Source organism: Suillus subalutaceus, assembly GCF_016647625.1.
Source record: "Suillus subalutaceus strain FC151 chromosome Unknown DFJ58scaffold_104, whole genome shotgun sequence".
NCBI lineage: Eukaryota > Fungi > Basidiomycota > Agaricomycetes > Boletales > Suillaceae > Suillus > Suillus subalutaceus.
The window spans coordinates 44,128-70,516 of record NW_024540353.1 but is presented as its reverse complement, the minus strand read 5'-3'; the positions used below and the strand labels follow the sequence as shown (position 1 = coordinate 70,516).

General features: G+C 48.2%; 11 protein-coding genes across 11 annotated transcripts; 6 read left to right on the top strand and 5 right to left on the bottom strand.

The window, feature by feature from the left end:
* The first annotated feature begins 203 nt into the window (after nt 1-203).
* Nucleotides 204-2,158, top strand: DFJ58DRAFT_32259 (WLM-domain-containing protein). The gene is made up of 10 exons (XM_041379840.1): nt 204-442; nt 503-557; nt 614-684; nt 750-764; nt 814-904; nt 954-1,039; nt 1,091-1,320; nt 1,375-1,433; nt 1,503-1,896; nt 1,955-2,158. Exons 1-10 carry the CDS (start codon nt 260-262, stop codon nt 2,034-2,036), a joined length of 1,266 nt encoding a protein of 421 aa, XP_041240572.1. The 5' UTR covers nt 204-259; the 3' UTR covers nt 2,037-2,158.
* Nucleotides 2,104-4,637, bottom strand: DFJ58DRAFT_717677 (acid protease; the record flags this gene model as incomplete). The annotated part of the gene is made up of 14 exons (XM_041384384.1): nt 2,104-2,235; nt 2,346-2,773; nt 2,916-3,043; nt 3,096-3,150; nt 3,208-3,256; nt 3,306-3,339; nt 3,387-3,463; nt 3,518-3,651; nt 3,706-3,804; nt 3,861-3,962; nt 4,011-4,079; nt 4,130-4,279; nt 4,333-4,391; nt 4,441-4,637. 14 exons carry the CDS (start codon nt 4,635-4,637, stop codon nt 2,104-2,106), a joined length of 1,713 nt encoding a protein of 570 aa, XP_041240571.1.
* A 393-nt stretch (nt 4,638-5,030) lies between these two features.
* Nucleotides 5,031-7,825, bottom strand: DFJ58DRAFT_664977 (Rho GTPase activation protein; the record flags this gene model as incomplete). The annotated part of the gene is made up of 10 exons (XM_041382476.1): nt 5,031-5,126; nt 5,177-5,303; nt 5,354-6,069; nt 6,123-6,227; nt 6,280-6,435; nt 6,496-6,648; nt 6,704-6,943; nt 6,997-7,437; nt 7,494-7,627; nt 7,681-7,825. 10 exons carry the CDS (start codon nt 7,823-7,825, stop codon nt 5,031-5,033), a joined length of 2,313 nt encoding a protein of 770 aa, XP_041240570.1.
* Nucleotides 7,826-10,046: 2,221 nt separating this feature from the next.
* Nucleotides 10,047-11,479, bottom strand: DFJ58DRAFT_844123 (uncharacterized protein; the record flags this gene model as incomplete). Its single annotated transcript, XM_041393042.1, has 6 exons — nt 10,047-10,443; nt 10,492-10,552; nt 10,591-10,602; nt 11,148-11,214; nt 11,272-11,358; nt 11,420-11,479. The coding sequence occupies 6 exons, from the start codon at nt 11,477-11,479 to the stop codon at nt 10,047-10,049; spliced, it is 684 nt and encodes a 227-aa protein (XP_041240569.1).
* A 952-nt stretch (nt 11,480-12,431) lies between these two features.
* Nucleotides 12,432-16,056, top strand: DFJ58DRAFT_803383 (BRO1-like domain-containing protein). Its single transcript, XM_041390966.1, has 16 exons — nt 12,432-12,833; nt 12,879-12,924; nt 12,974-13,162; nt 13,213-13,381; nt 13,428-13,543; nt 13,594-13,682; nt 13,728-13,836; nt 13,891-14,113; nt 14,167-14,248; nt 14,298-14,478; nt 14,533-14,748; nt 14,800-15,147; nt 15,197-15,331; nt 15,382-15,464; nt 15,520-15,638; nt 15,662-16,056. The coding sequence occupies exons 1-16, from the start codon at nt 12,679-12,681 to the stop codon at nt 15,730-15,732; spliced, it is 2,331 nt and encodes a 776-aa protein (XP_041240568.1). The 5' UTR covers nt 12,432-12,678; the 3' UTR covers nt 15,733-16,056.
* A 53-nt stretch (nt 16,057-16,109) lies between these two features.
* DFJ58DRAFT_803375 (uncharacterized protein) lies at nt 16,110-16,971 on the top strand. Its single transcript, XM_041390965.1, has 2 exons — nt 16,110-16,691; nt 16,748-16,971. The coding sequence occupies exons 1-2, from the start codon at nt 16,227-16,229 to the stop codon at nt 16,811-16,813; spliced, it is 531 nt and encodes a 176-aa protein (XP_041240567.1). The 5' UTR covers nt 16,110-16,226; the 3' UTR covers nt 16,814-16,971.
* An 18-nt stretch (nt 16,972-16,989) lies between these two features.
* On the bottom strand, nt 16,990-18,854 carry DFJ58DRAFT_747729 (eIF3 subunit 6 N terminal domain-containing protein). The gene is made up of 6 exons (XM_041387548.1): nt 18,531-18,854; nt 18,446-18,471; nt 18,316-18,387; nt 17,522-18,261; nt 17,362-17,470; nt 16,990-17,285 (listed from the first exon to the last, which is right to left on the bottom strand). Exons 1-6 carry the CDS (start codon nt 18,736-18,738, stop codon nt 17,130-17,132), a joined length of 1,311 nt encoding a protein of 436 aa, XP_041240566.1. The 5' UTR covers nt 18,739-18,854; the 3' UTR covers nt 16,990-17,129.
* A 340-nt stretch (nt 18,855-19,194) lies between these two features.
* DFJ58DRAFT_853253 (uncharacterized protein) lies at nt 19,195-20,416 on the top strand (the record flags this gene model as incomplete). Its single annotated transcript, XM_041393846.1, has 4 exons — nt 19,195-19,333; nt 19,383-19,440; nt 19,612-19,688; nt 19,838-20,416. 4 exons carry the CDS (start codon nt 19,195-19,197, stop codon nt 20,212-20,214), a joined length of 651 nt encoding a protein of 216 aa, XP_041240565.1. The 3' UTR covers nt 20,215-20,416.
* On the bottom strand, nt 20,105-22,159 carry DFJ58DRAFT_803371 (3-beta hydroxysteroid dehydrogenase/isomerase family-domain-containing protein). Its single transcript, XM_041390964.1, has 4 exons — nt 21,911-22,159; nt 21,489-21,814; nt 20,646-21,435; nt 20,105-20,587 (listed from the first exon to the last, which is right to left on the bottom strand). Exons 1-4 carry the CDS (start codon nt 22,097-22,099, stop codon nt 20,558-20,560), a joined length of 1,335 nt encoding a protein of 444 aa, XP_041240564.1. The 5' UTR covers nt 22,100-22,159; the 3' UTR covers nt 20,105-20,557.
* A 1,724-nt stretch (nt 22,160-23,883) lies between these two features.
* On the top strand, nt 23,884-25,017 carry DFJ58DRAFT_803369 (uncharacterized protein). Its single transcript, XM_041390963.1, has 3 exons — nt 23,884-24,081; nt 24,207-24,442; nt 24,490-25,017. Exons 1-3 carry the CDS (start codon nt 23,924-23,926, stop codon nt 24,744-24,746), a joined length of 651 nt encoding a protein of 216 aa, XP_041240563.1. The 5' UTR covers nt 23,884-23,923; the 3' UTR covers nt 24,747-25,017.
* A 107-nt stretch (nt 25,018-25,124) lies between these two features.
* DFJ58DRAFT_803368 (uncharacterized protein) lies at nt 25,125-26,283 on the top strand. Its single transcript, XM_041390962.1, has 3 exons — nt 25,125-25,210; nt 25,264-25,396; nt 25,461-26,283. The coding sequence occupies exons 1-3, from the start codon at nt 25,145-25,147 to the stop codon at nt 26,168-26,170; spliced, it is 909 nt and encodes a 302-aa protein (XP_041240562.1). The 5' UTR covers nt 25,125-25,144; the 3' UTR covers nt 26,171-26,283.
* The last annotated feature ends 106 nt before the right edge of the window (nt 26,284-26,389 follow it).

Below are 26,389 nucleotides of genomic sequence, written 5' to 3'. Positions count from 1 at the left end.
TGAATAGACTTGCCGCTGTTCGTGCTGAGCTCCAGGAAGAGCTTCGCAAAGAAGAGAGCACGAAGGAGTCGCAAGTCGGAGGCGGCGGGCTGATAGAGGATGGGTGAAGTTATGGTGGTCCACGATAGTGTAAACCGACGATATTTGTATTTATTAATTGTACTACATAATCATCTTACGATTATAGTAGTGCCTCCTTCTGATGTTCACCTGCTTCATTGACAAGTACATTTCGCACCTTGGGTATTGTTAACAAGTCATGGTCCACGTCCGCATCAACGAGCGCGAAGCTAACCCGAATCCGCATGTTAATTTCATCTCCGTTCTGCCTATGGTCGATGCTACTCTCGAGGATGACGCTCGGCAACTTATGCGGGCGCTGGCCGCGCAGGTGAGGCCTGTCATGAAGGCTCATGGTTTCACTGTGAACAGCTTGGAAGAGGTGCGTATACGAGCGCTTCCAGTGTTCCTAGATTGGGTATACTACGTTGAGACTGTCTAGTACGAGTATAACAGAGTGTTCGCAGGGCGGAACTGGAACAATGGAGAGACAATTGGTACGCACACTACCACAGAACGATCTTAGAGAACTCTACTGAGGATGTCAATGCAGAGCTGGTTCTAAAGTCTGCTAGCGGTTCATTTGTACCAATTCACTGGCTTATGAGCACATTGTGCCATGAAGTGAGTCTTCCTCTGCGACTTGTGTGACAAGTTGATTGACACTGGACGCGTTTGTCGCGCGTTAGCTCGCCCACATAAAGGTCAGTCATACCGATTTGCAACTATTCGGCACCTTGACACGCGATGCAGCACATGAATCACGGACCTGCTTTCCAAGCCCTCTGGCGACAGCTACGCAATGACGTCCGTGCCCTCCAAAACAGGGAATATTATGGCGACGGTACGCACCACAACCAAGCTTCTCATGCATACACCTCATCAGTCCCCAGGCTATTGGTCCTCGGGAACCAGATTAGCAGATTCCGCGAAAATAGCCGGCCAAGGCATTGAAACAGGAGACCTTCCTGAATACATGGTCGGTCCTCCTCCATCTTTCTCATCTATGTCTCTCAGATAGTGCAAACAGTGTGGTGGTGCTCACTCACGCGCCCGACCTGCCTCCTACCAACGACGCAAAAGGACTGCTAAATTTAATGGGCCCTCTGTGCACACAGGTGCCCAATCCGAAAAGAAACGCAAGGCCGGCTCCAGGATTACCAACGCTAATGCATTCGTTTCGGGTGGAAAGGCACTGAACGAGGGTGTCATTGGCGAGACGAAAGAAGCCGGCACGGGATTTAGGAAAAAAGCTGGAAGGTATGTATTTTGCCTGAGTCAAATAGCGGGGGCTCATGCATCATTGTTGGTTAGTAAACGCGCTCGGGAAGAACGTGCACTTGCTGCCGAGAGACGTATGGAGACGCTCAAAGGTTGGTTTTGTCTTCCCCTCATTTCGTCAGGTGATTCACTTTCCGCTTCGGCTGCATTCGTCTTTTCAGCATCAGCGTCCTCCTCGCGTCAACCTACAACAGATTCAGAATCCGAACCCGATGCTGAACCACTAGAAACAGATCAAGACCGTCGAAGAACCATGCTTGAATCCCTTGGCGGACAGGAGCTCGACGAAATGAAAGCAGCCAGATATGATTTTTCAGACGACTTTAGACTTCCCGGAGAAACTGGCGGTAATTCATGCAGCATCCACAAAATTGAACGTCCCGAAGCTGCTGTGTCGACAGATGCGCAGCCCGATTCATCGACCCGACCTGGCAAGCATCGGCGTGTGGAGGACGAAGAGGTATCTGTCACCAAGAAATTACGGATTTCTGGTGCTCCTAGACCTGGCAAGACAGAAGATCAGTCGGACAGCTGGAACTGTCTTGTGTGTACCCTGTACGTCTTCTTCGAGATGAGGTTCAGGTCGATGGAATTAATTTGATCGTGTCATCAGTGCCAACGTGCCTGAACACCTAGCCTGTTCTGCCTGCAGCACCCCCAGGGGAGATCCCCTCTGGGTGGGCAGAAGCTCGTGAGCATCGGACTTGGACCACCACACCAGTATACCCAATCATGCCGTTTTTTATTGTGACACTACAGTGATTAGGTGCATGAACTACAACGGATAAAGTTCGGGTTAAGATGACAAGTACTGAATGTTATGAAGAATGTATAATGTTCAGTGTCAGGATGTAATGAACGATCAAAATAGTCCATGAATGGTATACCATAAAGCTAGTACGCAACAAAACAAATAATGTATTGTATGCAAATAATCCCTAAACGATCCATGTGCAAGCGGCCAGAGTGATTAGCATCGAAATAGCCAGCCCTACTCCCGGAACGCTCCGAGAGGCAGCACCACTCCAACCAGGGGGGACGCCTAAAGTAACTGACGGTTGCGAGATGTGAGATGTTGATGTCACCACTGCACCGTTCGCATTCGTAACAAATAGTGTATATGCACCAGTCACCTGAGGGAGGGCGGTGGCGTTAACGGCAAGTGTCCCCATGAGGGGACTGTACGTGCTCGTCGCGAGCTCGGATTGCACAATCTCGCCATAGACGGCTGGAACCGATGTGTTAAACGCGTACGACGGCGTCGTGTAAGTGGGTGTAGAGAGAACGAAATTGGGTAGAGTGGTAGCAATCGTCACAGAAAGGGAGGATTCGACAACTGAAAAAGGCTGTACAGGTGCTGAAGCGTTGTTGCAAGGATACAACCCAATCATCGGGGGCTCCTGGTCGTCGATTCCATAACTACATGGAAAAACTGATGAACACTGCCTAGAAATATTTCAAGAGATTGAATATACCTCCATATCGAATAGACAGTTCGCAAAAACGGAGTTCCTGGATGAGTGAAGCGGTTAGCAATATGAAGCGACACGCAAGTATACCGTAGACCATCGTACCTAACAACCAATCGACTCCATCGGCACTGGGAGGTGCAGCTTGGGGCCAAGATAAACAGAGGTCCGGGTTCCCTTCAGCTGGGCCAATAATGTAATCGGTAGGTTCCAAAACAAACGTAGTTCCATCCCTGGAAGAAAGGTTTTAGCATGTAAACGGGCTATTAACCAACCGCTAGTCACCCAAAGCTGAAGGATATTGTTGCTGAAGAGTCGCAAGGTATGGCCCATTGGCCACCTTCAGTATCATTGCTTTGTCAACTCCAGCAGTATCCAGGATACTATGGTGACTTACTCTCGTCAACTAGGCGGCTACTGGGAAATGAACTGTACAATCGTGTTACCTAGAAGAACATTAATATTGGTCGGTTGATAAGAAAGTCAGGAGCTGACATCTTGATATGGGCCATACAGTCCTGGAGTGCCGCTGTAGCAGAGTTAAGCGCGCACATGGATAAGTTGTTGACTACTTACACGTCCAAAAGAGCAATCGATGAATTGTCACTTGGGCCAGGGTAGGTCGGTTGAGGGGTGTATCGAGTTCCGTTGACCTTGCAAAAAATAAGTATCATACCACACTATAATTGCAAGATCAATAGCCTCACCGCAAAACTGCTCATACGAATCGCCCAATAGAAATAGCCAGACGTATTGGTTTGCGTACCGACCGGAGAGAAGGGTACAACCTCGTTCCATACAACCTGGCTAACGTTTTGCACGACAGATACATCGATGGCCCCTGTTCAACACAAAGACATGAGTATCGTAAACCAGGCGCCCGGCAGAGACTCACCGAGGGCAAACGTTCCGGTTGCATTTCTTGTAAGACTCAGTCCAAAAATCGGATAGTCCAGTATGCCTTGCTGAGCCAAGGTCGCAAAAAACGGCGTGGCTAGAACGGACCAGATCCGTGAGTCTGGCGCCCACAACGTTACGCAACTAACGTACCGCCTGCAGCACTCGCGGATATCTCTGACTGTCGTGAGAATCCTAAGCCGAGGATACCGCTGACCTCGCTGACTAGCGTGATGTTGGAATCCGTTACAACGCCTGCGGAGATGTGAGCGTGGAGTGTTTCCAGTCTGAGTCTAGCCTTACCAAATGCCTGATTTGCGACCGTCACGTTTGCAACTTCTACAGTCTCTCTGGCAACGAACCCAGATGCACCTTCTCACACCATCAGCATCGGAGTGGTTTGAGCGGATTATCGCACATACCAGTCCCATCAGCGTAGTCAACGGTGAAAGTGGTCTCGTTATTGTTGATGGACACGAACGTGGGACTGTCATAAGTGAGAGGGTATCTTGGCACAGACATGCATGTACTATTAGTACATTCCGTGGAAGTGAGCCAGAAGTCGGCAGAACCTGCAACACACTTTTCATATGGAGTTTTATTGTCAAAGAAGCATGCATCATACCTGTATCGAGGGCAGCTCGGAAGCTTATCTGACCAGCCTGGAGAACAACGTAGTATGTCCTGGCACGATGGTCTGGTAAGAAAGATGAATATTTGAGGTATAACTCACCCGTCAACAGCGATGGATACCGGCGAGATTCCAAAGGCGTTTAGTGCAGTTAAGTTTGACGCCTGACCAGCAAGCAGGGTAGGTCCATCCTGCAAGGATGTACTTGGAAGATTATAGGTACTTGCCGCGAGAGCATTTTCGAACTGCAGGGCAAAGTTCAGAACAAGAAACAGGACGACCGTCGCCAACCGATTCATTATGCGCTCTTCAAAGGAACCGATGAGTCGTCTACCAGTGCAACATTCGAGCACTGCAAAAGCTCGAGTGGGAAAGACAAGGAATGAACCTCGGGTGTTGGAACTTTGTCACGACGACGAAATGATTAGGCTGGACCAGACCTCGGCGGCATGCCGTGATCGCTACACGTCACATGTTCACTATAGAGTAGAAAAACAGTTATTCAGACATACACATAACTACACAGAGTAATACATCTACATCCGAAAGAAATCAAAGAGTCATAGGAGGTGACAGGAAGAGGTTATAGAGTAAAAGAGACTAGAGGTAATGAGCGTCACAGTGGTATCACAAGAATGGATAGAACATATAAAGATGAATGTCTTAAAGATAGGTAGAATAGGATCATCATGTCACCGCTTGGCAAACACCTTTTTCAGCAGGGCTAGGACCTTCGGTACGTTCAGCTGAACGTACTCTAAATCCAGTAAGTGTTTGTTGTCTTTTTGCTGTTGACGAGGTGAGTATTGATAGTGTGCATCTGGAAAGAGGAACTAACCTTCTCCAACAGGTCGTCAATCTTTAGATCCATTTCAAGGATGGCTTTCTCCCGACCCTTGTAGTGCAATGAAATGATGAACGTCCCAGGCGTGGGTGATGTTATGTTGAAGTAAATGTTGGGTCGACTGAAAACAGGTCAAAATACCATATAAAAAGGAATCGGGGAAGTGCGTACCGGTTATCAGGAACATTACTCTCCACAATGATCCCTTCCTTCTCGAGTTGCGCATGCGTAAAGCGATACGGGCCAAGAACCGCCGACTTCGATGGCTTCCTCTCTTTGCCTCCAACCGTGACAACACCCACTCCAGTCGTACTGCCCTTGTCTTTCGACGCAGTCAGACGAACATTCTGGAGATACGCCTTGTATTGCTCAAGCTGTGAGCGCAGGTAAGCATTGTGGTCGCAGATCGTTTTGTAAACCGCTTCCAACGACTTCGTTTCTAATACCACCTTCTCCCGCAGATTACCAAGGTGAGCGAGCTCAGCAGCAACCTCATCCTGCATGAGCTTATAGCCATCTGCCGCCTCGATGATATTTTGCTCCTCCAATTCACGAAGCATCTCCTTGACTTTAATGCCTTTGCGCACAAGCGTTGCATCCTTCGTCGTAGCTGCCCGTTCAGCAATCGCAGCCAGGTTGTACGGCCGCTTCTCGGCAGTGTGGGGTATAGAACGGATGAGTTGTACAAGAATAGACTTGGTTTCCATGTACAGCATGTCGCTCGTTGATACCGAGTCCATCAGTGCACTCTGGATATCCTGTACAGGTGTTTCCCAGCGGCTGTACAGATTCAGCTCGATGGCACGGTTCTCCTTTCGTGGAACTTGTGATGGAGCGGGTCCGAGTTCATCAGTTAAGATACGTAGATGCTGCTTGTCGTTTGGGGACTGGAGCACAGCCGCATCAGAAACTGGTAGAAAAACAAGTAAGGTACACTTACGAGAGTTTCCACATGCTGTAAAATCAAAGAGTGGGTGTTGTACAGCTCGTTCATGGTGATGTGGATCATGAGGTCTTTCTTGGATAGAGCCATGTATTGGTCCATCTAAGATACAACGTTAGTTGACACGGATGATATGAGATATGCTTGGACGTACTTCAAGAGTCTCATAGAAATCCCCAACCTCGCAGAGACTGTTGAGGAATTGGTTGATCCGTGCTTTATTATTTTCTACAAAGGGGTTCAGAGTGATCATGTAGATCTCCTTCGCATACGAGGGCTTGTTCGCAAGGTTCTGCAGCATCTTCGCAATCTGATGAGGTAATTTGCTAGCTAAGAGCGTGAAAATGGAAGGTCTGATACGGGTACGTACCAGGGTCAGTGTTCGGCGAGGGTGTTTAGCTGGGACGCCTTCAACGAGCATGTATGCTTGGGGGGTGACAATAGCAGGATTGATGAACCGTAGAAAGAAGAAGCCTCCAATTAATGAGCAAATAGCGTAATCAGTTGCCTCAGGATACTTTCGCTGTGACACACCGAAGGATTAATGTCAAATGAAGGGAAGACGAAAGCGAACCGACCCGAGTCAAACTTCGGATCTGCTTGCAGATCCATCGAATACCATACGGCACACTTTCCATACTTTCTATTATGGTTACGAGGAAGCTATTCGCGATTTCCATTAGCATAGTAAGCCGTGGTGCAATGATAGCTTGAACATCGGCGTTCTCGGCGGCGACCTCTGGAGGTACTCCGCGAGGTAGGTTGGGCGGTAGTGTACCTGTTTCTTCTTCTATTTGGTTTATCATTTGCTCGTACACCTGTATGCGGGTTAGAGATCTCAACGTGCCTCTCGGCACCAGTTGTGGCTTACCTTTACAGGATTGATTTCAAGGTTCAAGTCTTTGTGTTCTATCAAGCTATTGATGCGTTCTGCCAATACCCCCTTGAGATAACTTTGCCCAGGACCTCGTCGGGTGTAAGTAGTCATCATTCGGGACACAGGAGTGTTAGCACGCAGCAGCGACCCAAACTCGGTTGCTGTCTCAAATTGCGCAGACAACACTGACTGGAACATCGTTAAAAGAAGATGCTCCTCACGACTCTCGTATTGATTTCCATATAGCGTGAACATGACCGTCTGCAAGAGAGTGTCGATCTCTGACAAGCTGACAAGTCGACATAGTGCAGCAATGTGACGGGGTTCAGACTGAAGAAGGAAGAATAGGTTGGAGTATTGTTGCAATTTTCGATCATCGGGGTAATGGCCTTCGGTTGGATCAACTTCTTCCAGCGTCCGTTCCACTTCACGTTGCTAACCCATATAGGTGAGCCGAAATATAGAATTCAACACAGCATTAGGACACGGACCTCATCAGCGGCCATACGATTCTGAATAAGGAGAGCGATGCGAGAGTCAAGGTAACGGACGTCACGCTCGAGCACAAAATTTTTCTTGGACTGGGCGGATATTTTGCTCTTGAGGTCACGAAGGCGTTTTTGTGCTGTGTTACAAGGCCATCGAAATAAGGACATGTAATGTATAATTTAGACGCACCTCGAGCAAGGTCATCCTCCACTTCAACATCCTGCTCTGCGGCCATGCTGAAAAGGGCGGTAACACTATAGCGATTTGTATTCCTGTTCGTGAGCCTCCTCCCCATAACTGCGCCAGGGGAGGTTGGTTGATCGACATAAGACATGATGAGTTGAGAAAAAGGCTGTTGATCTTTGGATCGTGAAGCGAGGACCTATATAGGTTTTGAAGTCTGCCCTACAGGTGTGGAGAGATTTCCTAGATTCCTAAGCTAGCACCGGCGCAGCCTGGCAACAAAAACAAGAGGCCTGTTGGATATCGAATTTTGTGGGTATCAACAAAAGAAAGAAAGAAAAAAAAAGAGGATGAAGGCGGAGGAAGAAGGCAATGCGGGGAGATGACGAAGAAGACAATATAACCGCCAGTGCGGCGCGTAACACAACTGCAGCTGTGGCAGGACCAACGAAACGCTGAGAATATCTAGCAGGTGGCGTAAAATTACTATAAACGTATCAAAGTTGAATCAAACTAATTTGAAGCTTGGTGAACAACATCCACTCTGGTTAGTACATTCACAACCCTCATAATCCGTTTCACATCTTTTGCTGATTTAGAACAACACGTTTCACATCACAGATCTATATGTCACTGATCTGCGTTACACCCAAAATATTCCCTCAGTGCCTTACACAGATTCAGGTGACTGATAGATAGTACACTACCCAGGTCTTCAAGCTCATGCATCATGCCCGGCGCGCTCAATTGAATGTTGAGCATTGATCAGTGTCAAACTCGATTTCATTAACGTGTTAAATCGTACTGAAGCGATTATAACCTACCAAAATTTAGCCGCATTGATATTCGGCCACGGGTGAGCTTGTCACTCTTAGCGAGCTTGATTCATGAAAATGATATGTCATTCCTCGGCTGCCAAGGATTGTTCAATTACGGCCATGCCTCGTCACTCGAGATGCACGAAAATGGCCAGGTTCTCCTGGCGTACCATACCTAGACGGTTCTCGGGGTTATGTTCAGCACATTCCGCTTCGCCGCTCAGCACAGTGAACCCACAGGTTGTCAGTGTGTCTCACAATGGGGAAATGCGGAGCCTCCTCGTGGCTCTTCGTGGTCAATAAATGATTGATAATCGTATCCGAATGGAACCGTGCTGGCGTTCTTCGCGGGATGTCAAGTTTGGCAATCCGCTGTGCTGACACTGGAAGTGAAACTCATTCTCGCTGGCCCTCGCACATCTATGACATTCCCAAATGCGGCAATTGCCGCAAGGCGATTGTGACACGCCTATACTTATCTGCTCTTAAATATCAACCCTTTCTTTAATCCGACGTCCCCCGAATGTCATTTTAGGGTGTCGCTACGGGCCGTTGCGTGCACTCTAACATGGTCCGTTTTGAAATTTGTAATGATAAGAGTTCTCATATTCCTTTCTGGTGCAGTTTTGGTCGGGTGTCTTCCGTGACCCAGGGTGAGATCGAACACCATGTCAATTCTTGCACAGCGACGACACCGCACTGCCTTCATCCCCGTAGCAACATGCAATCACATTGTTCAGAAGCCACAATGTCGTCGCTAGAGGTAGGGACGTTTGGCAATCCTGTGGAATCCAGAAAACCCAGGTTGCCACCAATCACGACAATTGTCAGTCTAGGGTCAACAACCATTAATGGTACATTCAATGACATCTTATTGAAGCGAGAGCCAGGAAAGATGCTCTCCACTGTTTCTCGATCACAGACTTTTCTGCACTAGGAGTTCTAACTGCCAAATCGATTTACAATGGCCGCCCATGAACCTAAGCGATGGCATTATGACGCATTGATCCACGATGCTTCATTACATATTATAGTACGTATGAGAGAATTTGGTCAGTACTCATTAATATTGCCATCATTCTCGTGCTTGGCAGATATTGAATAAATACTAGGTTGACGGTGCCACTTCGTATCCTTTGAACTTTTCCGCCGATGTGACCTAGGTGTCATCTGACAGCCTGTCTCAATTGCACAGAGTGAAATCGCGCCAGGCTTGGCCCGAAGTCGGTTGAAGAACGCATCCACGAGCCAAACTGTTGAACCTTTTCTCAAGTCTGCGGAATGATATTAAGTGGTGCTCGGATATCTTCAACCTCCGTAAACATGCACCAGCCAATCACCCCCCTTCTCGTTATTCCGACCGTACATGTGTGTGGCTCGCGCTTAAAAATGGCTGTCCCGACACTCCAAATCATATAAATTGGGCCCAACATATCGGTTCTATCTATCCAAAGTCCTCTCGTCTCTGTACTCATCTCATCGTCATGTCCATCAGGTAAAAATTCTTTACTTGTAAATCTTTGGCCCAATGTTCAACATTTTCTCAGATGTTTCTTACCCCATTGTCCATGTGAATCTACGAGCCCGCAGAACTCCGTCGTCATAGATGTTGAGCCAAGCGCTGCCGTTAACGCGCGGAATGCTGAGGTAGCCCTCGTCTATCGCTGCTCCTGGGACACCCAACACTCTCCCTGCGGAATGTTCATCGAAGGCTCTCCCAGAGACATTCTCTCCCATCTTCGGGAACGGCACGGTATCGTGCACACTGGCGACGCGGACCTCGAATGCCGCTGGAGTTCGTGCTCGATGGACAAACGTCTGAAAATGAGCAGTATCGCGAGGCACATCGGGAAGCATCTGGGCATTCAGTTCAAATGCTCGCGATGTGGACTCACGGCTCGTGACGACGTCGTTCGCGACCATATCAGAAGGAGCCCTGGCTGCGCTGACGCTGCAGTACAGCTTGTTCCCGGTTCAGGAGCTCGGCGGATAGTCTCACCGTAACTTTTTCAGGGTGGGCGCAATGATTTGACTTTTAGACAACGACGACGACGATATACCTATATACGTACCATACTACGTTAGTACTAATACTTACGATACCGCGTGGCTGGGACGCAGTATGCGCCATTTACGAATGTGTTCGATCGATTTATGTATTGAAAGTGAAGGCAGTCTCATTCTTCCACCCCGTGGATTGAGAAATGAGGGAAAATAACCGTTAATGAGTTGGGTCAGGCTCAGATGGGATAGCAAGTTGCGATAGGCATGAAGACTGTCTTTTTAAAATTTCTTTTGCGTAAAGAACGCTCCGCGCGGAACCCTCTTCTGAAGGTTCACCTTTTTGGGCCAAGTTGGCAGGTTCTGGTAAAGTTAAGGTTTTCTCCTTAATTATGTAAGCCAATCGCCGAGGGGCAAAACGGGGAAAGCGGAATTGCGATGATAGTACAAAGCCGTCTCAGACGGCGAGTATTCGTCCAACACCAACACCAACTCATGGCGAAACATGATGGCCTCTTGTCTGAGTCTATTCTAATCGCTGGCGCGCCTCGCAACGAAAATTCGACGAAGGTTCCGGGTACATGTACAGAAGGCAAGAAAGGTTTACGGCTTTGAGATGTCCTCACGTCATATCAAGCCGCACGACAAACATACTTGGGTCTGAAGAAGTCGTGGTTCCGTTGCCCACTTGGGGATGTAAATTCCACTTCAGATCCCCAGCCTGCGAGTTAAAACAAACATCAGCAAAAATTGGAATACTTGGTCAAAACGAACTGACCATACGAAAGAATTGTAGGCCGCCAATGGCGAAGCCTACTGCCCAGAAATTTGCACGGATGTGCACTTCAACAGTCTCATCCTTATTCTGCCGACGAGCAATAAAGTCAAGGGCAAGTGAAGTGAAAGCGCAGCTAACTAATACTTACGATTTCTTCGCAGCCGCCTTGCTCGGGACGTTTGTAGGGTTGGGGATGTTGGCGAGACATTTGGTCTACAGTTAAAGAGCTCTTTAGCGATTAGAAAGGGGGTTTATGGTACTTATACGTCCCGTGAGGCGCTGGACCAAGACAATCTGTAACCTTTTGTTCCGTAAGGCCAACGTGTAACAACGATCTTATTGTGGAAGTGAAGTTCTAACTACAGAACCCACAAGAAAAGCACGGATCTGAGAAACCGAATGTAAAATATCACAAGTCACGCGAAGTTTCGGACACAAAGACGGATTTCATCATTCCGCCGCGTAACAACTGCAACAAAAACGTGGTGAGGAAAGATCCGTGGGTCATGATAAGGAGATCAACAACTTGACAAGTAAATGGCTCCTTCGGGATACGACAGCAGGTTGGAATCTAGTTGGAAGTTGGACCCTGGAGCTATTAGTAAGCCCGAACTTCACTATCAACGGCATCATACCATTCCGCCGCGAAATAACTGCTAGAAACAAACGTGGTGAGGCAAGATCCGCAGGTTATGATAAAGAGACAGACAGTGATCAGAAACTTGACAACAAGCACATAGCTCCTTCAGGATGCGACAGCAGGTCAGAACCTGGTTGGAAGCTGGACTCGGGAGCTACCGTATAGTAAGCCTGAACTTTACTATCAACGACATTATAGTACGGGATCGTAAAGATGGGCTTGAAAAGCATGGTAAAGTCACTGGTAGTTTGGAAGGGTCAAGTGCCAGGTCTTGGTAGACTTTGCTTGGAGTTGAGCTTCGGGGCTCTGCTAGGTGGTTAGCTATTACTAGTGCCCACTTATAGGAGGAAGATTGGGAAATATAACTTACCAACAAGTGTGACTATATTTGTCCATCGACGGATAGCCTAGGGATAGTAATATTTACCTCGATGACTGAACTGGAAAGAAAGAAACTAGAGCGGAGGAAGATCTAGGAAGATTCAGACAGGGTAGTACTTGTCACGTGCCACCCATCTCTGGGAGACTCGATCTGGCACAGTTCGGTTGTTGACAGAACACCTAGCACAAACAATAGGCGAGGGCAAGTTTATTAATTGTGTGCTGGTACTTGCGCGTACCTTGTCTCAAACTTGTGACGTTATCTATAATTCTGGCATTGATTTCGAATTTATCGGCCCCCACGAGGTCATAGGACACACTTACTAGGGCGTCCATTCTTCCAATATGCCAAATCACCTCAGCATTCCTTTCAAGAAGACCTATTCATGCCCTATACCCATTGCTACACACGCGATTACATTCGAAATCATACAGAAGACCACCCAGATGCTTATATTCGCGACATCAATCAGTGGAAGGCATTGCGGGATATCGGCACTGGGGGCGTATTACATGCTGACCGTATCAACTTCGCATTAAAGTGAGTGCAGCACCCGATTATGACGAGCAATCTAACCAGAACCAGTTATCATGCTCAACTTGTATTCATTCTAGCCAAATTACCGCCCGACGTCAGTTGCCAACCTCATGCTTCTCCTTTCGCATTCCTGATAACCCCAGATCGATTTGGAATTCTCATACGCACATGCGTTTGCTTCGAGCCCGTCCTCCCTCCCTGTGACCCTGAGGAGTATTGCGTTTGAGCGGGCTTCAGTCCTGTTCAATATAGCTGCGCTATATTCCCAATTGGCTGCCTCCGAAGACAGATCCAGCCAAGATGGCCTAAAACGTGCAAGTGCTTATTATCAGGTAAGTTAAGCGATTGAAAAAAAGGAAGCTACTTTACGTTCCGCCTGAAGAACGCAGCTGGCGTTTTGGCCTTCCTGTCCGAATCAGCACTGCCGAAACTGGGTCCCTTTGTAGATTCAGAAAACACACCTTCCGATCTGACCGAAAATTTTGTAAAAAGTTTGGAATGGCTTATGCTGGCCCAGGCCCAGGAATGTGTCTGGCAGCGTGCTGTCGCCGGTAACAATTTCCCTCAAATATTCTACAGATCTGACTAGTGATTTAGATCACTACAAGAATAGCCTGATTGCAAAATTAGCGGCCAAAGTTTCGTCTCTCTATAACACTTCCTTACTATCGATCCGCTTGGCCGCCGCCGATACCTGTGATGCCTTACCACCTGTAAGCATGACCTCATGGCTTCCACCACGAATATTGATCCAGGTGAATAGAATTGGATCCCTCACTTGGAGACGAAGCACTATCATTTCAATGCAGCATCACAATATAGGAAAGGTATTGACGAACTCGAGGCCTCTAGGTTGGTGAGGGATGTCGCGCCCTTTCATCGCTGAAATTGTCATAGATACGGTAACGAGATTCAACGTCTAATGATTGCCGAAGCAGATGCCAAAAAAGCATTCAACATTGCGAAGCGTGCTGGGGTCGCCCAAGCTGTCATAAGCGATGTTAAGGTCCATTCTCATCTCGCGCCTTATCTAGTCGCCGTGTTTGACATCTCGTTTCAGTCGCTGCTTGACATTGTGCAGAAAAATCTCTCCCGTGCTGAAAGAGACAATGATCTGATATACCATGAGAATGTCCCGGCACCTTCTAGTATCCCCGCAATTCAAGAAGTCTCTATGGTGCAGACCATCATTCCGCCTGGGCTGCGGGATCCCAAAAGCGTAGTCGGCGATGACAGCATAATCTTTGGTGAGATGCTTGGATGGGGTGCTCGGGAAGCTATCAGTGGGTCGAGGTTAAGCGACAATGTGACGCCTCGTGTTGATCTATCAATCCAGATATATATAATGACAACAAGGGAAATTTGCTTCAAGAGAAAATAGTCGAACCAGCCCAGAATTTCAACGATGAAGCCGATAAGTCAGACGCGCGTCCTTTCAATGTTCCTGACGTAATTGATCATACACAGGATACTCCAATCTCTGAACTTGCCATCATCGTTGGAAGCCTTGGAGCGTCCTATCGGGTTACCTCCAAGTCTCTTGAGGAAAGCTGAAGAAATACGCTTAGAGCAGGGGCCCACGAAGATCGATGTCTATCTCGACGACGTTCAGCGACTCTCTCGACATGTACTCGGCATACTCGACGAGGTATCTTGTTTTTCTGTCTACGTTTGGATTATCTTTTATGGAATGGGTCTCTAGGCGATGGATATCTTAGACAGCGAGGCGTCTGAGGACGAAGCTGCGCGCAGAGAGACGCCAATGAACCGTCCTCCATCTCATGAAGCAAACCAAGAGCTTGTCATAAAACAACAACGGTATCGGACCATCCTCACTCAGGCAGCAGAAAGCGACGAACTCGTACGCAGGAAATGGGAGGAATGGGAAGATCAAATTTCCGAGCTTACTCGCGACAAGGTGCGAACAAGGCGCAGCTGTACACGTTTACATACTAATTGGGGTGCACAGGATGAACTCGAAGCCTTGGTGCCGTCATCGACAGTTTCTATGACAGGAAAGGCAGTATCAACTAGTCAGACTCAAATCCACGCTCGCACCCTGCGTGGCTTGCTAGAGTCTTTGGATGATATTCGTCGTACTCGAGATGATCTTGTTATCCGTGCTCGAAGACGAGTGGAAAACGACGACATACGATCAAAGGTGCTGGCGGCAGCGGGAAACTTAAAATACGGGATAGAAATGAGCGCCGTTACGTTTGAAGATGTTTCCGATAATGAACTTGCCAAGTACGACAAGTTCATTCAAGGTCTGACCGAGGGGCGGAAAAAACAAGAGGAAATTATTTCATCGATCAAGGTCATTTCAATCAATGCTCGGTTCCAATGTTTTCTTGACAATATCCTAGTCCACGAATGACGTGTTCATTCAATCTAGGAAACAAGACCCTGCTGTCAAGGATCGAGAGCAGGCCCTTCAATTTCTTGACCTCGCGTATTCTCATTATAGAGAGATAATCCGGAATCTAGACGAAGGGCTGAAAGTTAGTTACTAACAGTCCAGTCCCGGGAATTCAAGTTGATTATCTGCTAGTTTTACAACGATATGGCCGGTATCTTAACTAACTTCAAGGAAGCATGCAAGATATGGAGCAGTGCGCGAAGTCGAGAAGCCAGGTACAGTCGCTCTTGATTAACTTCTTTCCCTAACTCATGGCACTGCGTGCTCTAGACTCCTCCATCGTAACATGGCGTCTCTATCGATCCGTGACAACGCCTCCGATGAATCTCACGAAGTGCCAGTGTCCACGACGTCGCCGCCAAGGACGGACACTCGGAAAATGACTGCTGGTATACCGGACGCTAGTCCTCAGCTGATTGGGAGGCTCAAGAGCTGGCTCCCCCGCCTACAAAACGAACAGAAAAAACTACAAAACATCGATGATGAACATCGTGGTCAGATGAGTGTCAGGAGCTGCACGATTATGTTCTTAGATGAATCCCAACAGGAGCTGTGTGTGTGTATTGCTCGTGTATTGTGGAGGGACAAGCTGGACATACTCATGGCATTGCGTACGATATCCAGTGAACAATGATCCTACTAATTACTCTCGTTGCATCAAATCCGACGCATTTTTTAGTCTATTTATGCTTGAGCTAGTACACTGAGTACTGTGTAAGATTCTAGCCTAACAGAGAGCTCGATATATACTTCATAACAGTATCGTATTCACCAATGATGTCAGAAAATTTAGGAGTTGGAGCGGTCTTTTGTATGTCATGAAGATTGGATCTGATAGTAGTACTGTAGACAATTGGACCTTTGAATGGGCGGTATTTGCAAGCGCCCAGCTGATTCAGCGCGCTCAAATAGGGCCCCGCAGCGACGTCACGCCGATATCTCAGACATAGCGCACTGACCCACAACTTACAAGCACAATGAAAGAAGACTGCAAGACTGACAAAGGCCCGCCCCCGCCATATCAGACTCCAACCCATCGTCCACCTCCTTCAGGCATTCGAATCCCGCTGCAGTTAAACTCTACCTTCCCTAATCTCACACACACTAAAGCACCCCCATGCTACGATGCAGACGGTGTTTCTCCCGTCTTCCTCGGATCCGCGATCTTCCAACGCTCTGTCCATCCATGCAAGATTGCGCCTCATCTTCCAAATCCCTGCCGTGTGCCATATGGTTCTGCTGAGGTAGAGCATCATGGGCGGTACGACCTTCTGCCATTTGACCCGGAGACCATGGAATGGGTCCGTACGAGTCTTGGTCGTATTCCTCATAATCGGGATCCTGTTGCTGGAGGTTATGAAGAGAGTGGGCAGCATCTGTATCATGCAATGGGTTGCGTGGACAGTGGGACCTGGGTTCCTGGTAAGACAGGAGAACATCTTGTGCGTATTCTCATTCTACTTGAGGCCATATCCCACGATATCTGAGTTCGTAACAGGGGGGATGCCATGTCGCATTTGGTGGTGGAGAGGAGATCATCAGAAATGACTACGAAATATTGTAAGTCTAACGGCTTATCTCACCCGGTGATATTGATGTAACGAAATGCAGGTGCTGGAGGAGTGGATATCTCAAGGGAATGAAATAGATTGCTTGTATCGATACGGAGTGTGTGCTCCGTTCCATATTACCTTGATAATTTAACTTTGCAGCAAAATTTGTCAAAACTGACTGGACAACAGGGGAAGTAAGAAGACAGATGTATATTCTACAATCCGTGAGATATCGCCAAAGAAGATCATAGCGGTCGTTTTCAAGTAGCAAAATACTACCCATGAAGCACGTACAAGTACAGATAAACTCTGATCACAGAAGCTCCCTCAACAACAGCGGGCTGTGGCTGGCTCTGTTGTGGCTGCTGCGGGCTGTGAAGCATACCAGTACCCAAAGCTTGCGTCCGGAACGCCTAAACCACGCGTCTTCTCAATAACTGATTGATATACTGGCAATGCTGAACGGTGGATCTCGATGACATTCTATAAGAAGAGATGACAGTCAGTGAATGAACTGTCGAGCGCGACATCATTAATGACTCTGAAATAAGATCCACACCTTTTCTAGGTCGATCTTCGCTTCCGCGCCCATACGGGTTTCACGGATGAGGTTGACGATCCATTTCTCGCCTTCATCTCGTGAGAGATTAAGACGTTCCGAAAGATCAGCTGAGCACGTGGTTTGAGAATAAAACAATGTGGATGAATACCTTACATACCCAATATCGATACGTTGGTGTATACGGCAATATGCCTCGCTAATCAGGTAGCGTGCGTTATCGAGGAACTCCTCTCTGAACTCCCCAAGGAAGAAATCATCTCCGACCACACGGTCAGCAAGCGTTAGCTCACGCTGTGCGGCCTCAAAGTCGAACTCGACATAAAGCTCTTTCAGGAAAGATGTAACGGGATCTTGATATTGGTATTCTTCCGTCTGGATGACTTTGACGATCTCCCGTATCGAGTGTCGTACACGCGAAGAAGCAGCAGTCCCGCCTGCAGCCGACTTGCGAGAGAGGATGGCAGCAGTGGCTATGTATCGAAGGATCCAAGGACAAGAGGTTTGGATAGTATTAAGGTAAGTGGGCGAGAGGAAAGTCTCGAGGAGGAGTGTCCGACCCTGCGGGTGATTGAAGTAGACAAAGAGAGACCAGTGAACGAGCCACGTCCGCGAGTGGAGTTGCGTGAGGGCTGCGGGCTCGGCAGATGCCGTCAAGAGTGTTGAAGGTGAGCGTGAGTCAACGACATCACGTAGGGTGTTCAACTCTTCGAGAGCTGTCTCCCATTTTCCAGTGAGGATGTCGGATGCGAGTTTGCCCCAGTGTGCAGAAGTGTTGAGATCGTTATCGGTTGAAAGTACACGGAAATGATACAGATAGTCTGCAGCACCGCTGTAGTTGCCGTAGGTATATTGGAACTGCCCAAAGTTATATAAAACAGTGATTTGTTCGAGGGTGAGCTATGTTAATCGTGAATAGGTTACACGACGATTGATAGTAGGCGAGGGACGTACGTTGTAGTTATCTTTTAGGTACTGCAAATTCTGATTTTTATCTTGACGCAGTGCTTGTGCAACATCTGGGTTCTCGATCACATCAAGGAACGGCTTGAGCCTCCAGCTGTAGGCGCTCATTTGTTGATACAGCCTTCTCTCGTTTCCCCGAGAACTCTGAAAGATTGAAGCTCACATGTATCGGCGTTGATATGAATTACAACACAATGACACACCTTCGGGGATCTCCTCATCAGGATGTAGCTGCTCGAACAAGCTGACTGCATAATCCAGCATGTTCGTGCCCTTTGCAAGTTCATACTGTGCTGCTTGAACCTGCTCGACCGGGAAGAGCGAAGTTTCGACCAGATGGGCTAACAATGGAAACGCCAGGTGGCGATCCAGGTAGGGTATTATCGTTTTCGATAGATCGTATTCCGCCATGGTGGTGTGCAATGTTGCACGTCCTTCAAGCTTCAAGCTTGTAGAGCAGAAATTTTACGGCCGCTCAAAGAGGAAATCGCACAGCCACAACATGTAGGATTAGTACAGACTGCAGGCAAACTGCAGGTACCTGGTACTTTACCTACGACGCTACGAAGTTTATACCTGAACGTTTTACCAAGCCCGAAATTGAGCTTGTACGAGGAAAAGGTGACGCGGTGAGCAGTGTGACCTTCTCGATACACGACACTAAATGTCACCCATCGATCTATTCGACTCCTTACCACAAGGCTTGTTGCAATGTGCATACCTCTTAAATCCCCGCTGTGGCGAATAAATGCTTGAGATTCGAACCTGGGCGATATAATCCACGAGGAACTGAACGGGATCATAAAAAGGCGTAAAGTACACATCCGGACCAGCTCGAGGATTGTCGGTGACCTCTGTGGGGAGCCAATGCAGAAAACGGCTGCAGTGATCCAAGGGCATGCAGGCAGAGAACTTAGAACATGTGATCAACTTGTGCTTGCACAGAAATTGACAGGACCTCGCCGTCAGAGACAACGAACGGAGTGGCTTTGCAACAGCTGCAGATGTGAGTTTCTGTCACTGTCTTCGTGCACATTCAATCTGATATGCCATAGATGCAGATGCAGATGGCTTACTGAAAGAGCGTGAGCACGCCCATCCGAAAGAGAAAGTGTGATTTGTAAAGCAGGGAAGAAGTTCGAGCGGTCAGACACTCCTAGTGGAATCTAAGACTAACACAAGATCTTCAAAGCCTTGCCGCAGTATGTCTGGTGTTTGTCTCATTACTTCCTTGCCATGGATATAATACAATGATGATGAAACTGTTCATGAATACAACTGCAGGCTAGCATATACAATCTACCTAGTATCGTTCGTGAATGGCGACAGACCCTCCAGGAATAACGTCCATACCAAGGTACGTGAGTTGAGACCACACATCGCCCAACACAATCTAATTACTCCCTTCGATTCGGCGAATGTGTTATATGCATACATTGTGTTCGACTTACGGTACGAGCGTGTGGAGACAGATGCTGTGCCTCACCACGCTTTTGTAGACTGTTCACAGTTTTGCGAGATTTCGCAAGGGAGCGAAGTACATTACAGTCTCAGGGGCTACTCCGAGTAGCCTCAGACGGAATATTCAGAGTCATCACTTCCTCACCCACAACAGCTGACATGACCGTGATGACACCAGGCGGCCTGGCAGTGTTTTATCCCCATTGGACGCTGAACAAAATAGCATTGGCGAGCCACCGCATCACGAGAGCCAACTTGGACGGACAGGAACAAGGGAATGTGTGCCCGAGCGTTGGATGCACCGGGAAGTCCGTCTTCAGCGTGGAGAGGACCACACACTTCCTGGGAGAACTATGCGGTGTGATGTCCCCCCTCTGGCGAATCAACAGTGCAGAAGATTTCGATGGCTCGCTGGAAAGACAATGAGTAGGGGCATGAACTAGTGAAGGACTGACTCTCCACGTGGCCATGTCGAACTCCATGATCATTCAAGTGCGATTTTCGCCGTTGGGACGTTCTTGGCGAGTGGAAGGCTCGGACCGGCCTGAATGAATTCAAAAGAGGATAACACAAGAGATGATAAATGTTCTCCAATGATTGTCCGAAGTCAAGGAAAGAGGGACTAAAAAATATAGTCTGGTTTTGTAATGAAATGACATGACAATGGCAATAAAAGCAACGACCGAAGGTCACCACTGGTATCAATAAAGTATGAAATGGGGCAGAATGAAGTGTACAGGTACGAGATTAAGTAGTTAATCCAAAGCCATCATGGAAGGTTGTTCTCCTGCTTGAACCACTGCACGGAGAGAAAAAACATTCAGTCGCACCGAAAAAAACCAGTAGCTGACACTTACCTCCACCATTCTTCTGACACCCTCCTCCAGCCCGACCTCCGGTTCATACCCAAGCACACGCCTTGCTTTCTCGATGTTGTGGTACCTCGTGGCACAGCTATACCCAACCCTATATCGCGTAAACCCAGCCTCTTTCCCAATTAAGGACGCCCAACACTCCGCAAGAAAACCCAGCACCATCGCAAAGCTCCTAGGAACCACCCACGCGGGCCTCTGAGCCCGCTCCGATGCGCCCGACGGGGACTTCGACGAAGGCGGATCGAGCGCAAGCCATATAAGGCGCATGAAGTCCCAGAAATACACCGGCTCGCCATTCGTGATGAAAAACACCTGCCCCGCAACCTGCAGCGGCGAGGTCTCTGCAAGATCAATGGAATTTTCGGAGAACTGGTCGAATCGGGATCGTATGATACGGTGCGCGGGAGTGTGTGGATGGCGTGGAGCGGTGAACGCTGCCTCTATTTCGGTAGCATTAGGCGGCAGCGTGACGTATGGTCCTAGAGGGCGTGCTTCGCACGTTGGAACTCGATTTACCCCGATTGTTGCGCTGACAGGCTGGAGGGCACGATCAAGGTGAAGCTCGGCTTTAAGGGAGTCGGTAGTGAGGGTCTCTTCTGAGGATGTAGGAAGTGAGGGAGAGGACAGTTTGTCGGCGGCGATTAGATGTGCTTTGGCGAGATTACCGACGTAGGTGTAGTCGAAGAGGTTATTGTTGTCTCCGACCTGGAAGTGGGTTTGTCCACGCTGGTAAGCTTGGTAGAGGCCTACCATCATTTGACGGTCACCCTCACTGAAGAGCATCGTGTTGTATCATGATTGGACTGATATGAAGAAATGACATACCCGAAAATGCCTGCAGGCCGTAAAGCAACAGTCAGTAGTCCGCCCTTGCCATTGGCCTCGAGGATGAGTTTCTCTCCCTGTGCTTTTGAGTCGTTATATGCATCAAATGGCTTCTCCGGGAATGGAGCACGTTCGTCGAGGTTGACAACGTCACCACCATCAAAAACGACACCGGCGCTGCTTGTGTACACTAGCTTTGTCACACCAGCGGCCTGTGCTGCGCTGATGACGGCTTTGCAGCCATCGACATTGACTTTATAATATATAGTTGGATCTTTGGCACCGTGTGGTGGTGAAGCGGTGTGGATTATACACGTCGTACCAGTCTGCAGTTATTCCGACAGTAAATAGACGTACACCACACAGAGAAGGAAAGTGAGTTAGCGCTCGATGACCATAAAGATGAGTGAAGTAGCGCGCACCTTTTGCAATACATCAAGTAACTGGGATTCGTCCGTAATATCACCGGAATAAAAGTCGACATCGTGATGTCGCTGGACGATGTCGAATACACAGACGATGTCCCTGCGAGCTAGAAGGTGCTCGACGATGTGACGGCCAACAAAACCGCTGCCTCCAATGACAAGGTAGATTTCTTTTCGTTGTGACATGAAGGATGTAAGAGCGCAACCTGTTGCTGCTCAGACCTAAGGTTCGGTGACTAAAGTTCGAAAAGTACAATTATTTGACCAATGACCAGAGGCTTGTAAAACACCAACGCACGTGATCTCACCAGCTGACAAATCAGCAACCTAGTATACCTGAGGACGCGTCCGTTGGTCCACGCAGGTCTGTAGCTCCCGTGCCGTCGTCTTCGCATTGCAAGGGCGCACCGCACTAGTAATGTGCTCGAAGACCGCTCGCGAGCACCGAAACCACTCACATACCTAGTTCACTTGGCCTCTTGTGTCGCCGTGTCGCGTCTAACGACCTCAGGCTCGCGCTATTACAAGGCAATTCCGTCGAACTTTGAAATGCGCACACGCAGAAAGACGGCGTGATTTATGTTTTTTCTGTCTATATGTACAGCTGTATATATATACATACACCCGTCCAATATTAATGTTTAAATTTGCTTAATTGTCTGGCGAAAATGATCGCGTGCGGGCCGGCAGGCTGCGCCCACCCACCCTGTCCATGTAAAATTCCACCGCCTGGAGCTCTCAGCCGCACGTAAAATTCCAAGATTTTACGGTAAAATAAAGCGCGGCAGGCACTTGACCATCATTTTTCTTGTAAATGCGGCGCTCTGCGAATCGCATTTTTGGTTCCCTTCAGGCTGTAATGTTATTCTGATGCATCGCCGAAAACAGGTTAAGTAACCTACTTTTGTTGTGCATCAACATTGCTCATTATGCTATCGATGCATCAGGCCTTGGGGGTACATTTGGTGACCGGGCAGGTCTAGGCACGAATGCAACTCGGAGCAAAAGTCAGGACGGAAAACAAACAGGCCGTTTCAAATTAAACATATCCTAGTCACCCTATTTTGAGAGCAAGAGGAGAAGGCCAATGATAGTTCCAGTCGGGTTCAGGACTGACTCTGGCCATCCGGATAATGATCCACAGTCACAGCTGGGCCTGCAACTACGGATACATCGACCAAACGTTGATTGGACGCTATCGCAACGACGGGTGAGCAAATGATGTGGCTATGAACCAATGTACACCTCTCCACGTCGAAGAGCCGCAAGAAGCTGATTATATATAACGCGTTTGTTTACGGGTTTCTAGTTTGATCGTACGGACTGTAAGCTATAAGCCTGATACATCGCTTTCGATGACGCGTCTTACCTACATCGCTGAGCGCTGATTGGACACCGTGCATGATACAGATACCTGTACTTGGAGATTCCTCCATCATACGCTCTTCCATGTTACCGTCGACGTGGCGGGATTACATGAGACAATAGACCGAAGACTGAGTTGCCGAAACGGTCTATGACATCATCACCCCCTAAGATTTGAACCGACTTAAATTCGAATTCGAACACAAATTACTCGCCCACCATTAAATCATGTTAAGATCACCATTCCAATTTACATTCCCTGATCTGACACCTGCAACCCCTAGCTTTTGTTACGCATCTGATCAAAATTCACCAATCAGAGTATCACCAATTTACTTTGTGGACACCGATGGCACCGGTGGTCAGGCGGTCCGCAACATGGTGCCCCACAACTATCCTATCCGTCCCCTTGTCACAAAAACAATGAGCAATATTCTCCATTGCGAGCCGTTATTAGAAAACTATGCTTTGAATACATTCACAGTATCCCCCACCCCCTCTCAGATACAAAACAGAATGCAAGAAATCACGCACTACCTTCAGCACTATCCCCCAGAAATTTACATTTATCCATTAACCGATTCCCACGGTGCCACAGTTGTAGAGGCATTGCAAAATAGCCCATCAGGGTACTTGCGTTGGTACATGCCAGCGGGTGAGACGATTGACCATAGTCGTCAACGCAGCCCTCGTCGGATGTTCCTCCACAGGCAAGTGGTTGACGCTCTGTGTTGTGCTCATGCCATGAGTCAGGCGGGCCAGGAGCTGGGAGAAGGCTATCTATCACCTCGTTCAATAATCCAGTAAGTTGTTCTTTGAATTTGATACTTAGGAATACTCTAATACTTCATTCAGGCTTCTCAGTGCAACTCTCGTGATTACGCTTGTTCATGAGGTGGCTCATGTGGTCCACGCTACATTTGCTGAGTTACCCGCCTTCGTCGCGTATATCCGGTGGTGGAACATTGATGTCCACACACGCGTTTGACAGTAACCCCCGATCATTATATTTAGTCGGGGAATCAGGGGATTCTGCTGAGAACGTCCTGAGCGGAGGTGAAGGAGAATTTCACACAGTCTTCGCTGATCGTAAAGACTGCCTTTCTGTTACCCACCTGGCGATTCATGGAAAAGATAAAAAAGTACCAGTTCACGCGTTCCTTCGTAAGTGTATTTGATTGCAATGAAGATGGTGTACTGAGATGTGCCAGCGAACGAGGCTGTCCTGCTTAACCTTATCGAAGGGACGTGGATCCCAGCACATCGGTTCGCTCCCGCCAACACAGCACAGCCGGCAACGCCCAAGATGATCTCACAGGGAGGACATTCCTCGGCCATGTCAGACTTCACGTCGCCTCATGAGCCAATGTGCGAGCCGGTTTCGATTCCTGAGTCTCCCGCCATCCCATGTCCTCCAAGGCAACAGCAAGGGTTCATCTTTATGGATGGGTTGTCATTGCGTGTGTAGAGTTCATTAAGTGGACAAGAGGAATGTTTCAAGGAGTGTTTGACCCTGCTGGTGGTTGAAGTATACAGAGCCTAGATCGATGGATTAGCCATGTCCCTGACTGCACAATTCAGCATGCTCGCAAGTTCATATTGTTCTGCTTAGCAAATATGCTTGACCAGGAAGAGCAGAATTTCGACTAGACGCACTGATAAGAGAAACGCCAAATGGGTGGCGGTCCAGGTAGGTATTATCGAGTCGGTTTTGCCAGGTCGTGTTCCGGGTATCTAGCTTTCCGCTGAAGCAGAAATTTTTACGGTAACTCAAAGAGGAAATAGCACAGCCACAACATGTGCGCCGAACTGCGATATTCATGAGGCTCTTGCGACTTTTCCAACAACTCAACGTTCAGTGTCATCATGACCGCCATCACGCAGAACCTACCAAGATTTATATCAGACCTCGGAATCTCAATAATTGGAGATGTATGTTAATTTTTATTGTTTTAGTCAATGTTGGGACACTCAACATATTGCAGAAATGTTATTCCTCGCTGGTCGAGAACCTCAATGTCGGAGACGTGGATTGTCTCAAATACTCGCTTTCCAAGGGCTTGGGCATCGGCATCGTAGTAGGAGGTTCTATCATGAAAGTTCCTCAATTATTGCTTAGTGAGTCTGTCAAGCGCCTTTCATACATGTCAGGTACTTAAAGTTATGGTTATGACGTGTCCAGTCCTTAGCGGACGCTCCGCTCGTGGTCTCTCCTTACCCGCATATGTCCTTGAAACTCTCGCATATGCCATCACCGCTGCATACTCATACAGAAACGAGTTCCCATTCTCGACCTACGGCGAGAATCTATTCCTTACTATACAAAACACCATAATTACTCTCCTAATCATCTATTTCCCAACTCCATCGCTCCGAAATGCACAGGCAATTGGCCCACAATTGGCAATCGCCAGCGTAGCATCCGTCGCATCTGCCGTTGCGCTGTATATTCTCCCTAAAGACATCCTGTCTCTGCTGCAAATGGCCACGTTGCCACTATCCCTCTTCTCGAAGCTGCCCCAAATCATGCAGAACGCACGTGCCCAATCCACGGGCCAGCTCTCAGCTTTCGCTGTCGTTTCACAAATCGTGGGTTGTCTTGCCCGATTGTTCACTACCGCGACGGAGGTCGGCGACCTCATCGTCACTGCTGGCTTTGCTCTTGCCCTCGTTCTCAATCTTGTGCTCGGTGCGCAGATGTGGATGTACTGGGGAAACGACCAGAAAGAAGACTTTGGAAAGACGGAGATTGGATCGCTCAGCGAGAAGGAAAAGGAGCACTGGGCATCGGAGAGGCAGGGGAGAGTTGATGTTGTCGTTACTCCAAAGTCCCCTGCACCGCGTCATAACGCGTCGCCTTCCGGCAGAAAATGGGCAAGGAAGATTGATTAGTACTAGTATACCTCTGTTATTTAATGAACTCGATTTTTATTTTATACACTATCTGAGTGTGTACCACCAACAAAATACCCGAGTACTTGGTTTTGACTTGGGGTCACCAAGTACTTCCGTGTTTGTGCACCGCTCCGGCGAAAATACATTGACAGAATTCGGAACAACTGCTTACTATTATAGGGTCTGCCTAGGCCTACGGGTGGCCTCGGCAAGCCG

What these genes read in the sequence shown, in the direction of transcription:
- DFJ58DRAFT_803371 (XM_041390964.1), bottom strand. Translation starts at nt 22,099, where the DNA reads ATGTCACAACGAAAAGAAATCTACCTTGTCATTGGAGGCAGCGGTTTT. An exon ending in TACTTGATGTATTGCAAAAG is followed by an intron (nt 21,815 to 21,910) that starts GTGCGCGCTACT and finishes GAATAACTGCAG; the next exon opens with ACTGGTACGACGTGTATAAT. An exon ending in CGGCCTGCAGGCATTTTCGG is followed by an intron (nt 21,436 to 21,488) that starts GTATGTCATTTC and finishes GATGCTCTTCAG; the next exon opens with TGAGGGTGACCGTCAAATGA.
- DFJ58DRAFT_803383 (XM_041390966.1), top strand. Translation starts at nt 12,679, where the DNA reads ATGCCCTATACCCATTGCTACACACGCGATTACATTCGAAATCATACA. An exon ending in TAGCCAAATTACCGCCCGAC is followed by an intron (nt 12,925 to 12,973) that starts GTCAGTTGCCAA and finishes TGATAACCCCAG; the next exon opens with ATCGATTTGGAATTCTCATA. An exon ending in CCTGTGATGCCTTACCACCT is followed by an intron (nt 13,544 to 13,593) that starts GTAAGCATGACC and finishes CCAGGTGAATAG; the next exon opens with AATTGGATCCCTCACTTGGA.
- DFJ58DRAFT_803368 (XM_041390962.1), top strand. Translation starts at nt 25,145, where the DNA reads ATGACCGCCATCACGCAGAACCTACCAAGATTTATATCAGACCTCGGA. An exon ending in GAATCTCAATAATTGGAGAT is followed by an intron (nt 25,211 to 25,263) that starts GTATGTTAATTT and finishes AACATATTGCAG; the next exon opens with AAATGTTATTCCTCGCTGGT. An exon ending in AGTTCCTCAATTATTGCTTA is followed by an intron (nt 25,397 to 25,460) that starts GTGAGTCTGTCA and finishes TGACGTGTCCAG; the next exon opens with TCCTTAGCGGACGCTCCGCT.
- DFJ58DRAFT_803375 (XM_041390965.1), top strand. Translation starts at nt 16,227, where the DNA reads ATGAAAGAAGACTGCAAGACTGACAAAGGCCCGCCCCCGCCATATCAG. An exon ending in GTAAGACAGGAGAACATCTT is followed by an intron (nt 16,692 to 16,747) that starts GTGCGTATTCTC and finishes AGTTCGTAACAG; the next exon opens with GGGGGATGCCATGTCGCATT.
- DFJ58DRAFT_747729 (XM_041387548.1), bottom strand. Translation starts at nt 18,738, where the DNA reads ATGGCGGAATACGATCTATCGAAAACGATAATACCCTACCTGGATCGC. An exon ending in ACCTAAAAGATAACTACAAC is followed by an intron (nt 18,262 to 18,315) that starts GTACGTCCCTCG and finishes CGATTAACATAG; the next exon opens with CTCACCCTCGAACAAATCAC. An exon ending in CGAAGATCGACCTAGAAAAG is followed by an intron (nt 17,286 to 17,361) that starts GTGTGGATCTTA and finishes CTCTTCTTATAG; the next exon opens with AATGTCATCGAGATCCACCG.
- DFJ58DRAFT_803369 (XM_041390963.1), top strand. Translation starts at nt 23,924, where the DNA reads ATGCCAGCGGGTGAGACGATTGACCATAGTCGTCAACGCAGCCCTCGT. An exon ending in TCACCTCGTTCAATAATCCA is followed by an intron (nt 24,082 to 24,206) that starts GTAAGTTGTTCT and finishes ACATTTGCTGAG; the next exon opens with TTACCCGCCTTCGTCGCGTA. An exon ending in ACCAGTTCACGCGTTCCTTC is followed by an intron (nt 24,443 to 24,489) that starts GTAAGTGTATTT and finishes GAGATGTGCCAG; the next exon opens with CGAACGAGGCTGTCCTGCTT.
- DFJ58DRAFT_32259 (XM_041379840.1), top strand. Translation starts at nt 260, where the DNA reads ATGGTCCACGTCCGCATCAACGAGCGCGAAGCTAACCCGAATCCGCAT. An exon ending in GAGACCTTCCTGAATACATG is followed by an intron (nt 1,040 to 1,090) that starts GTCGGTCCTCCT and finishes TAGTGCAAACAG; the next exon opens with TGTGGTGGTGCTCACTCACG. An exon ending in AACTGTCTTGTGTGTACCCT is followed by an intron (nt 1,897 to 1,954) that starts GTACGTCTTCTT and finishes TCGTGTCATCAG; the next exon opens with TGCCAACGTGCCTGAACACC.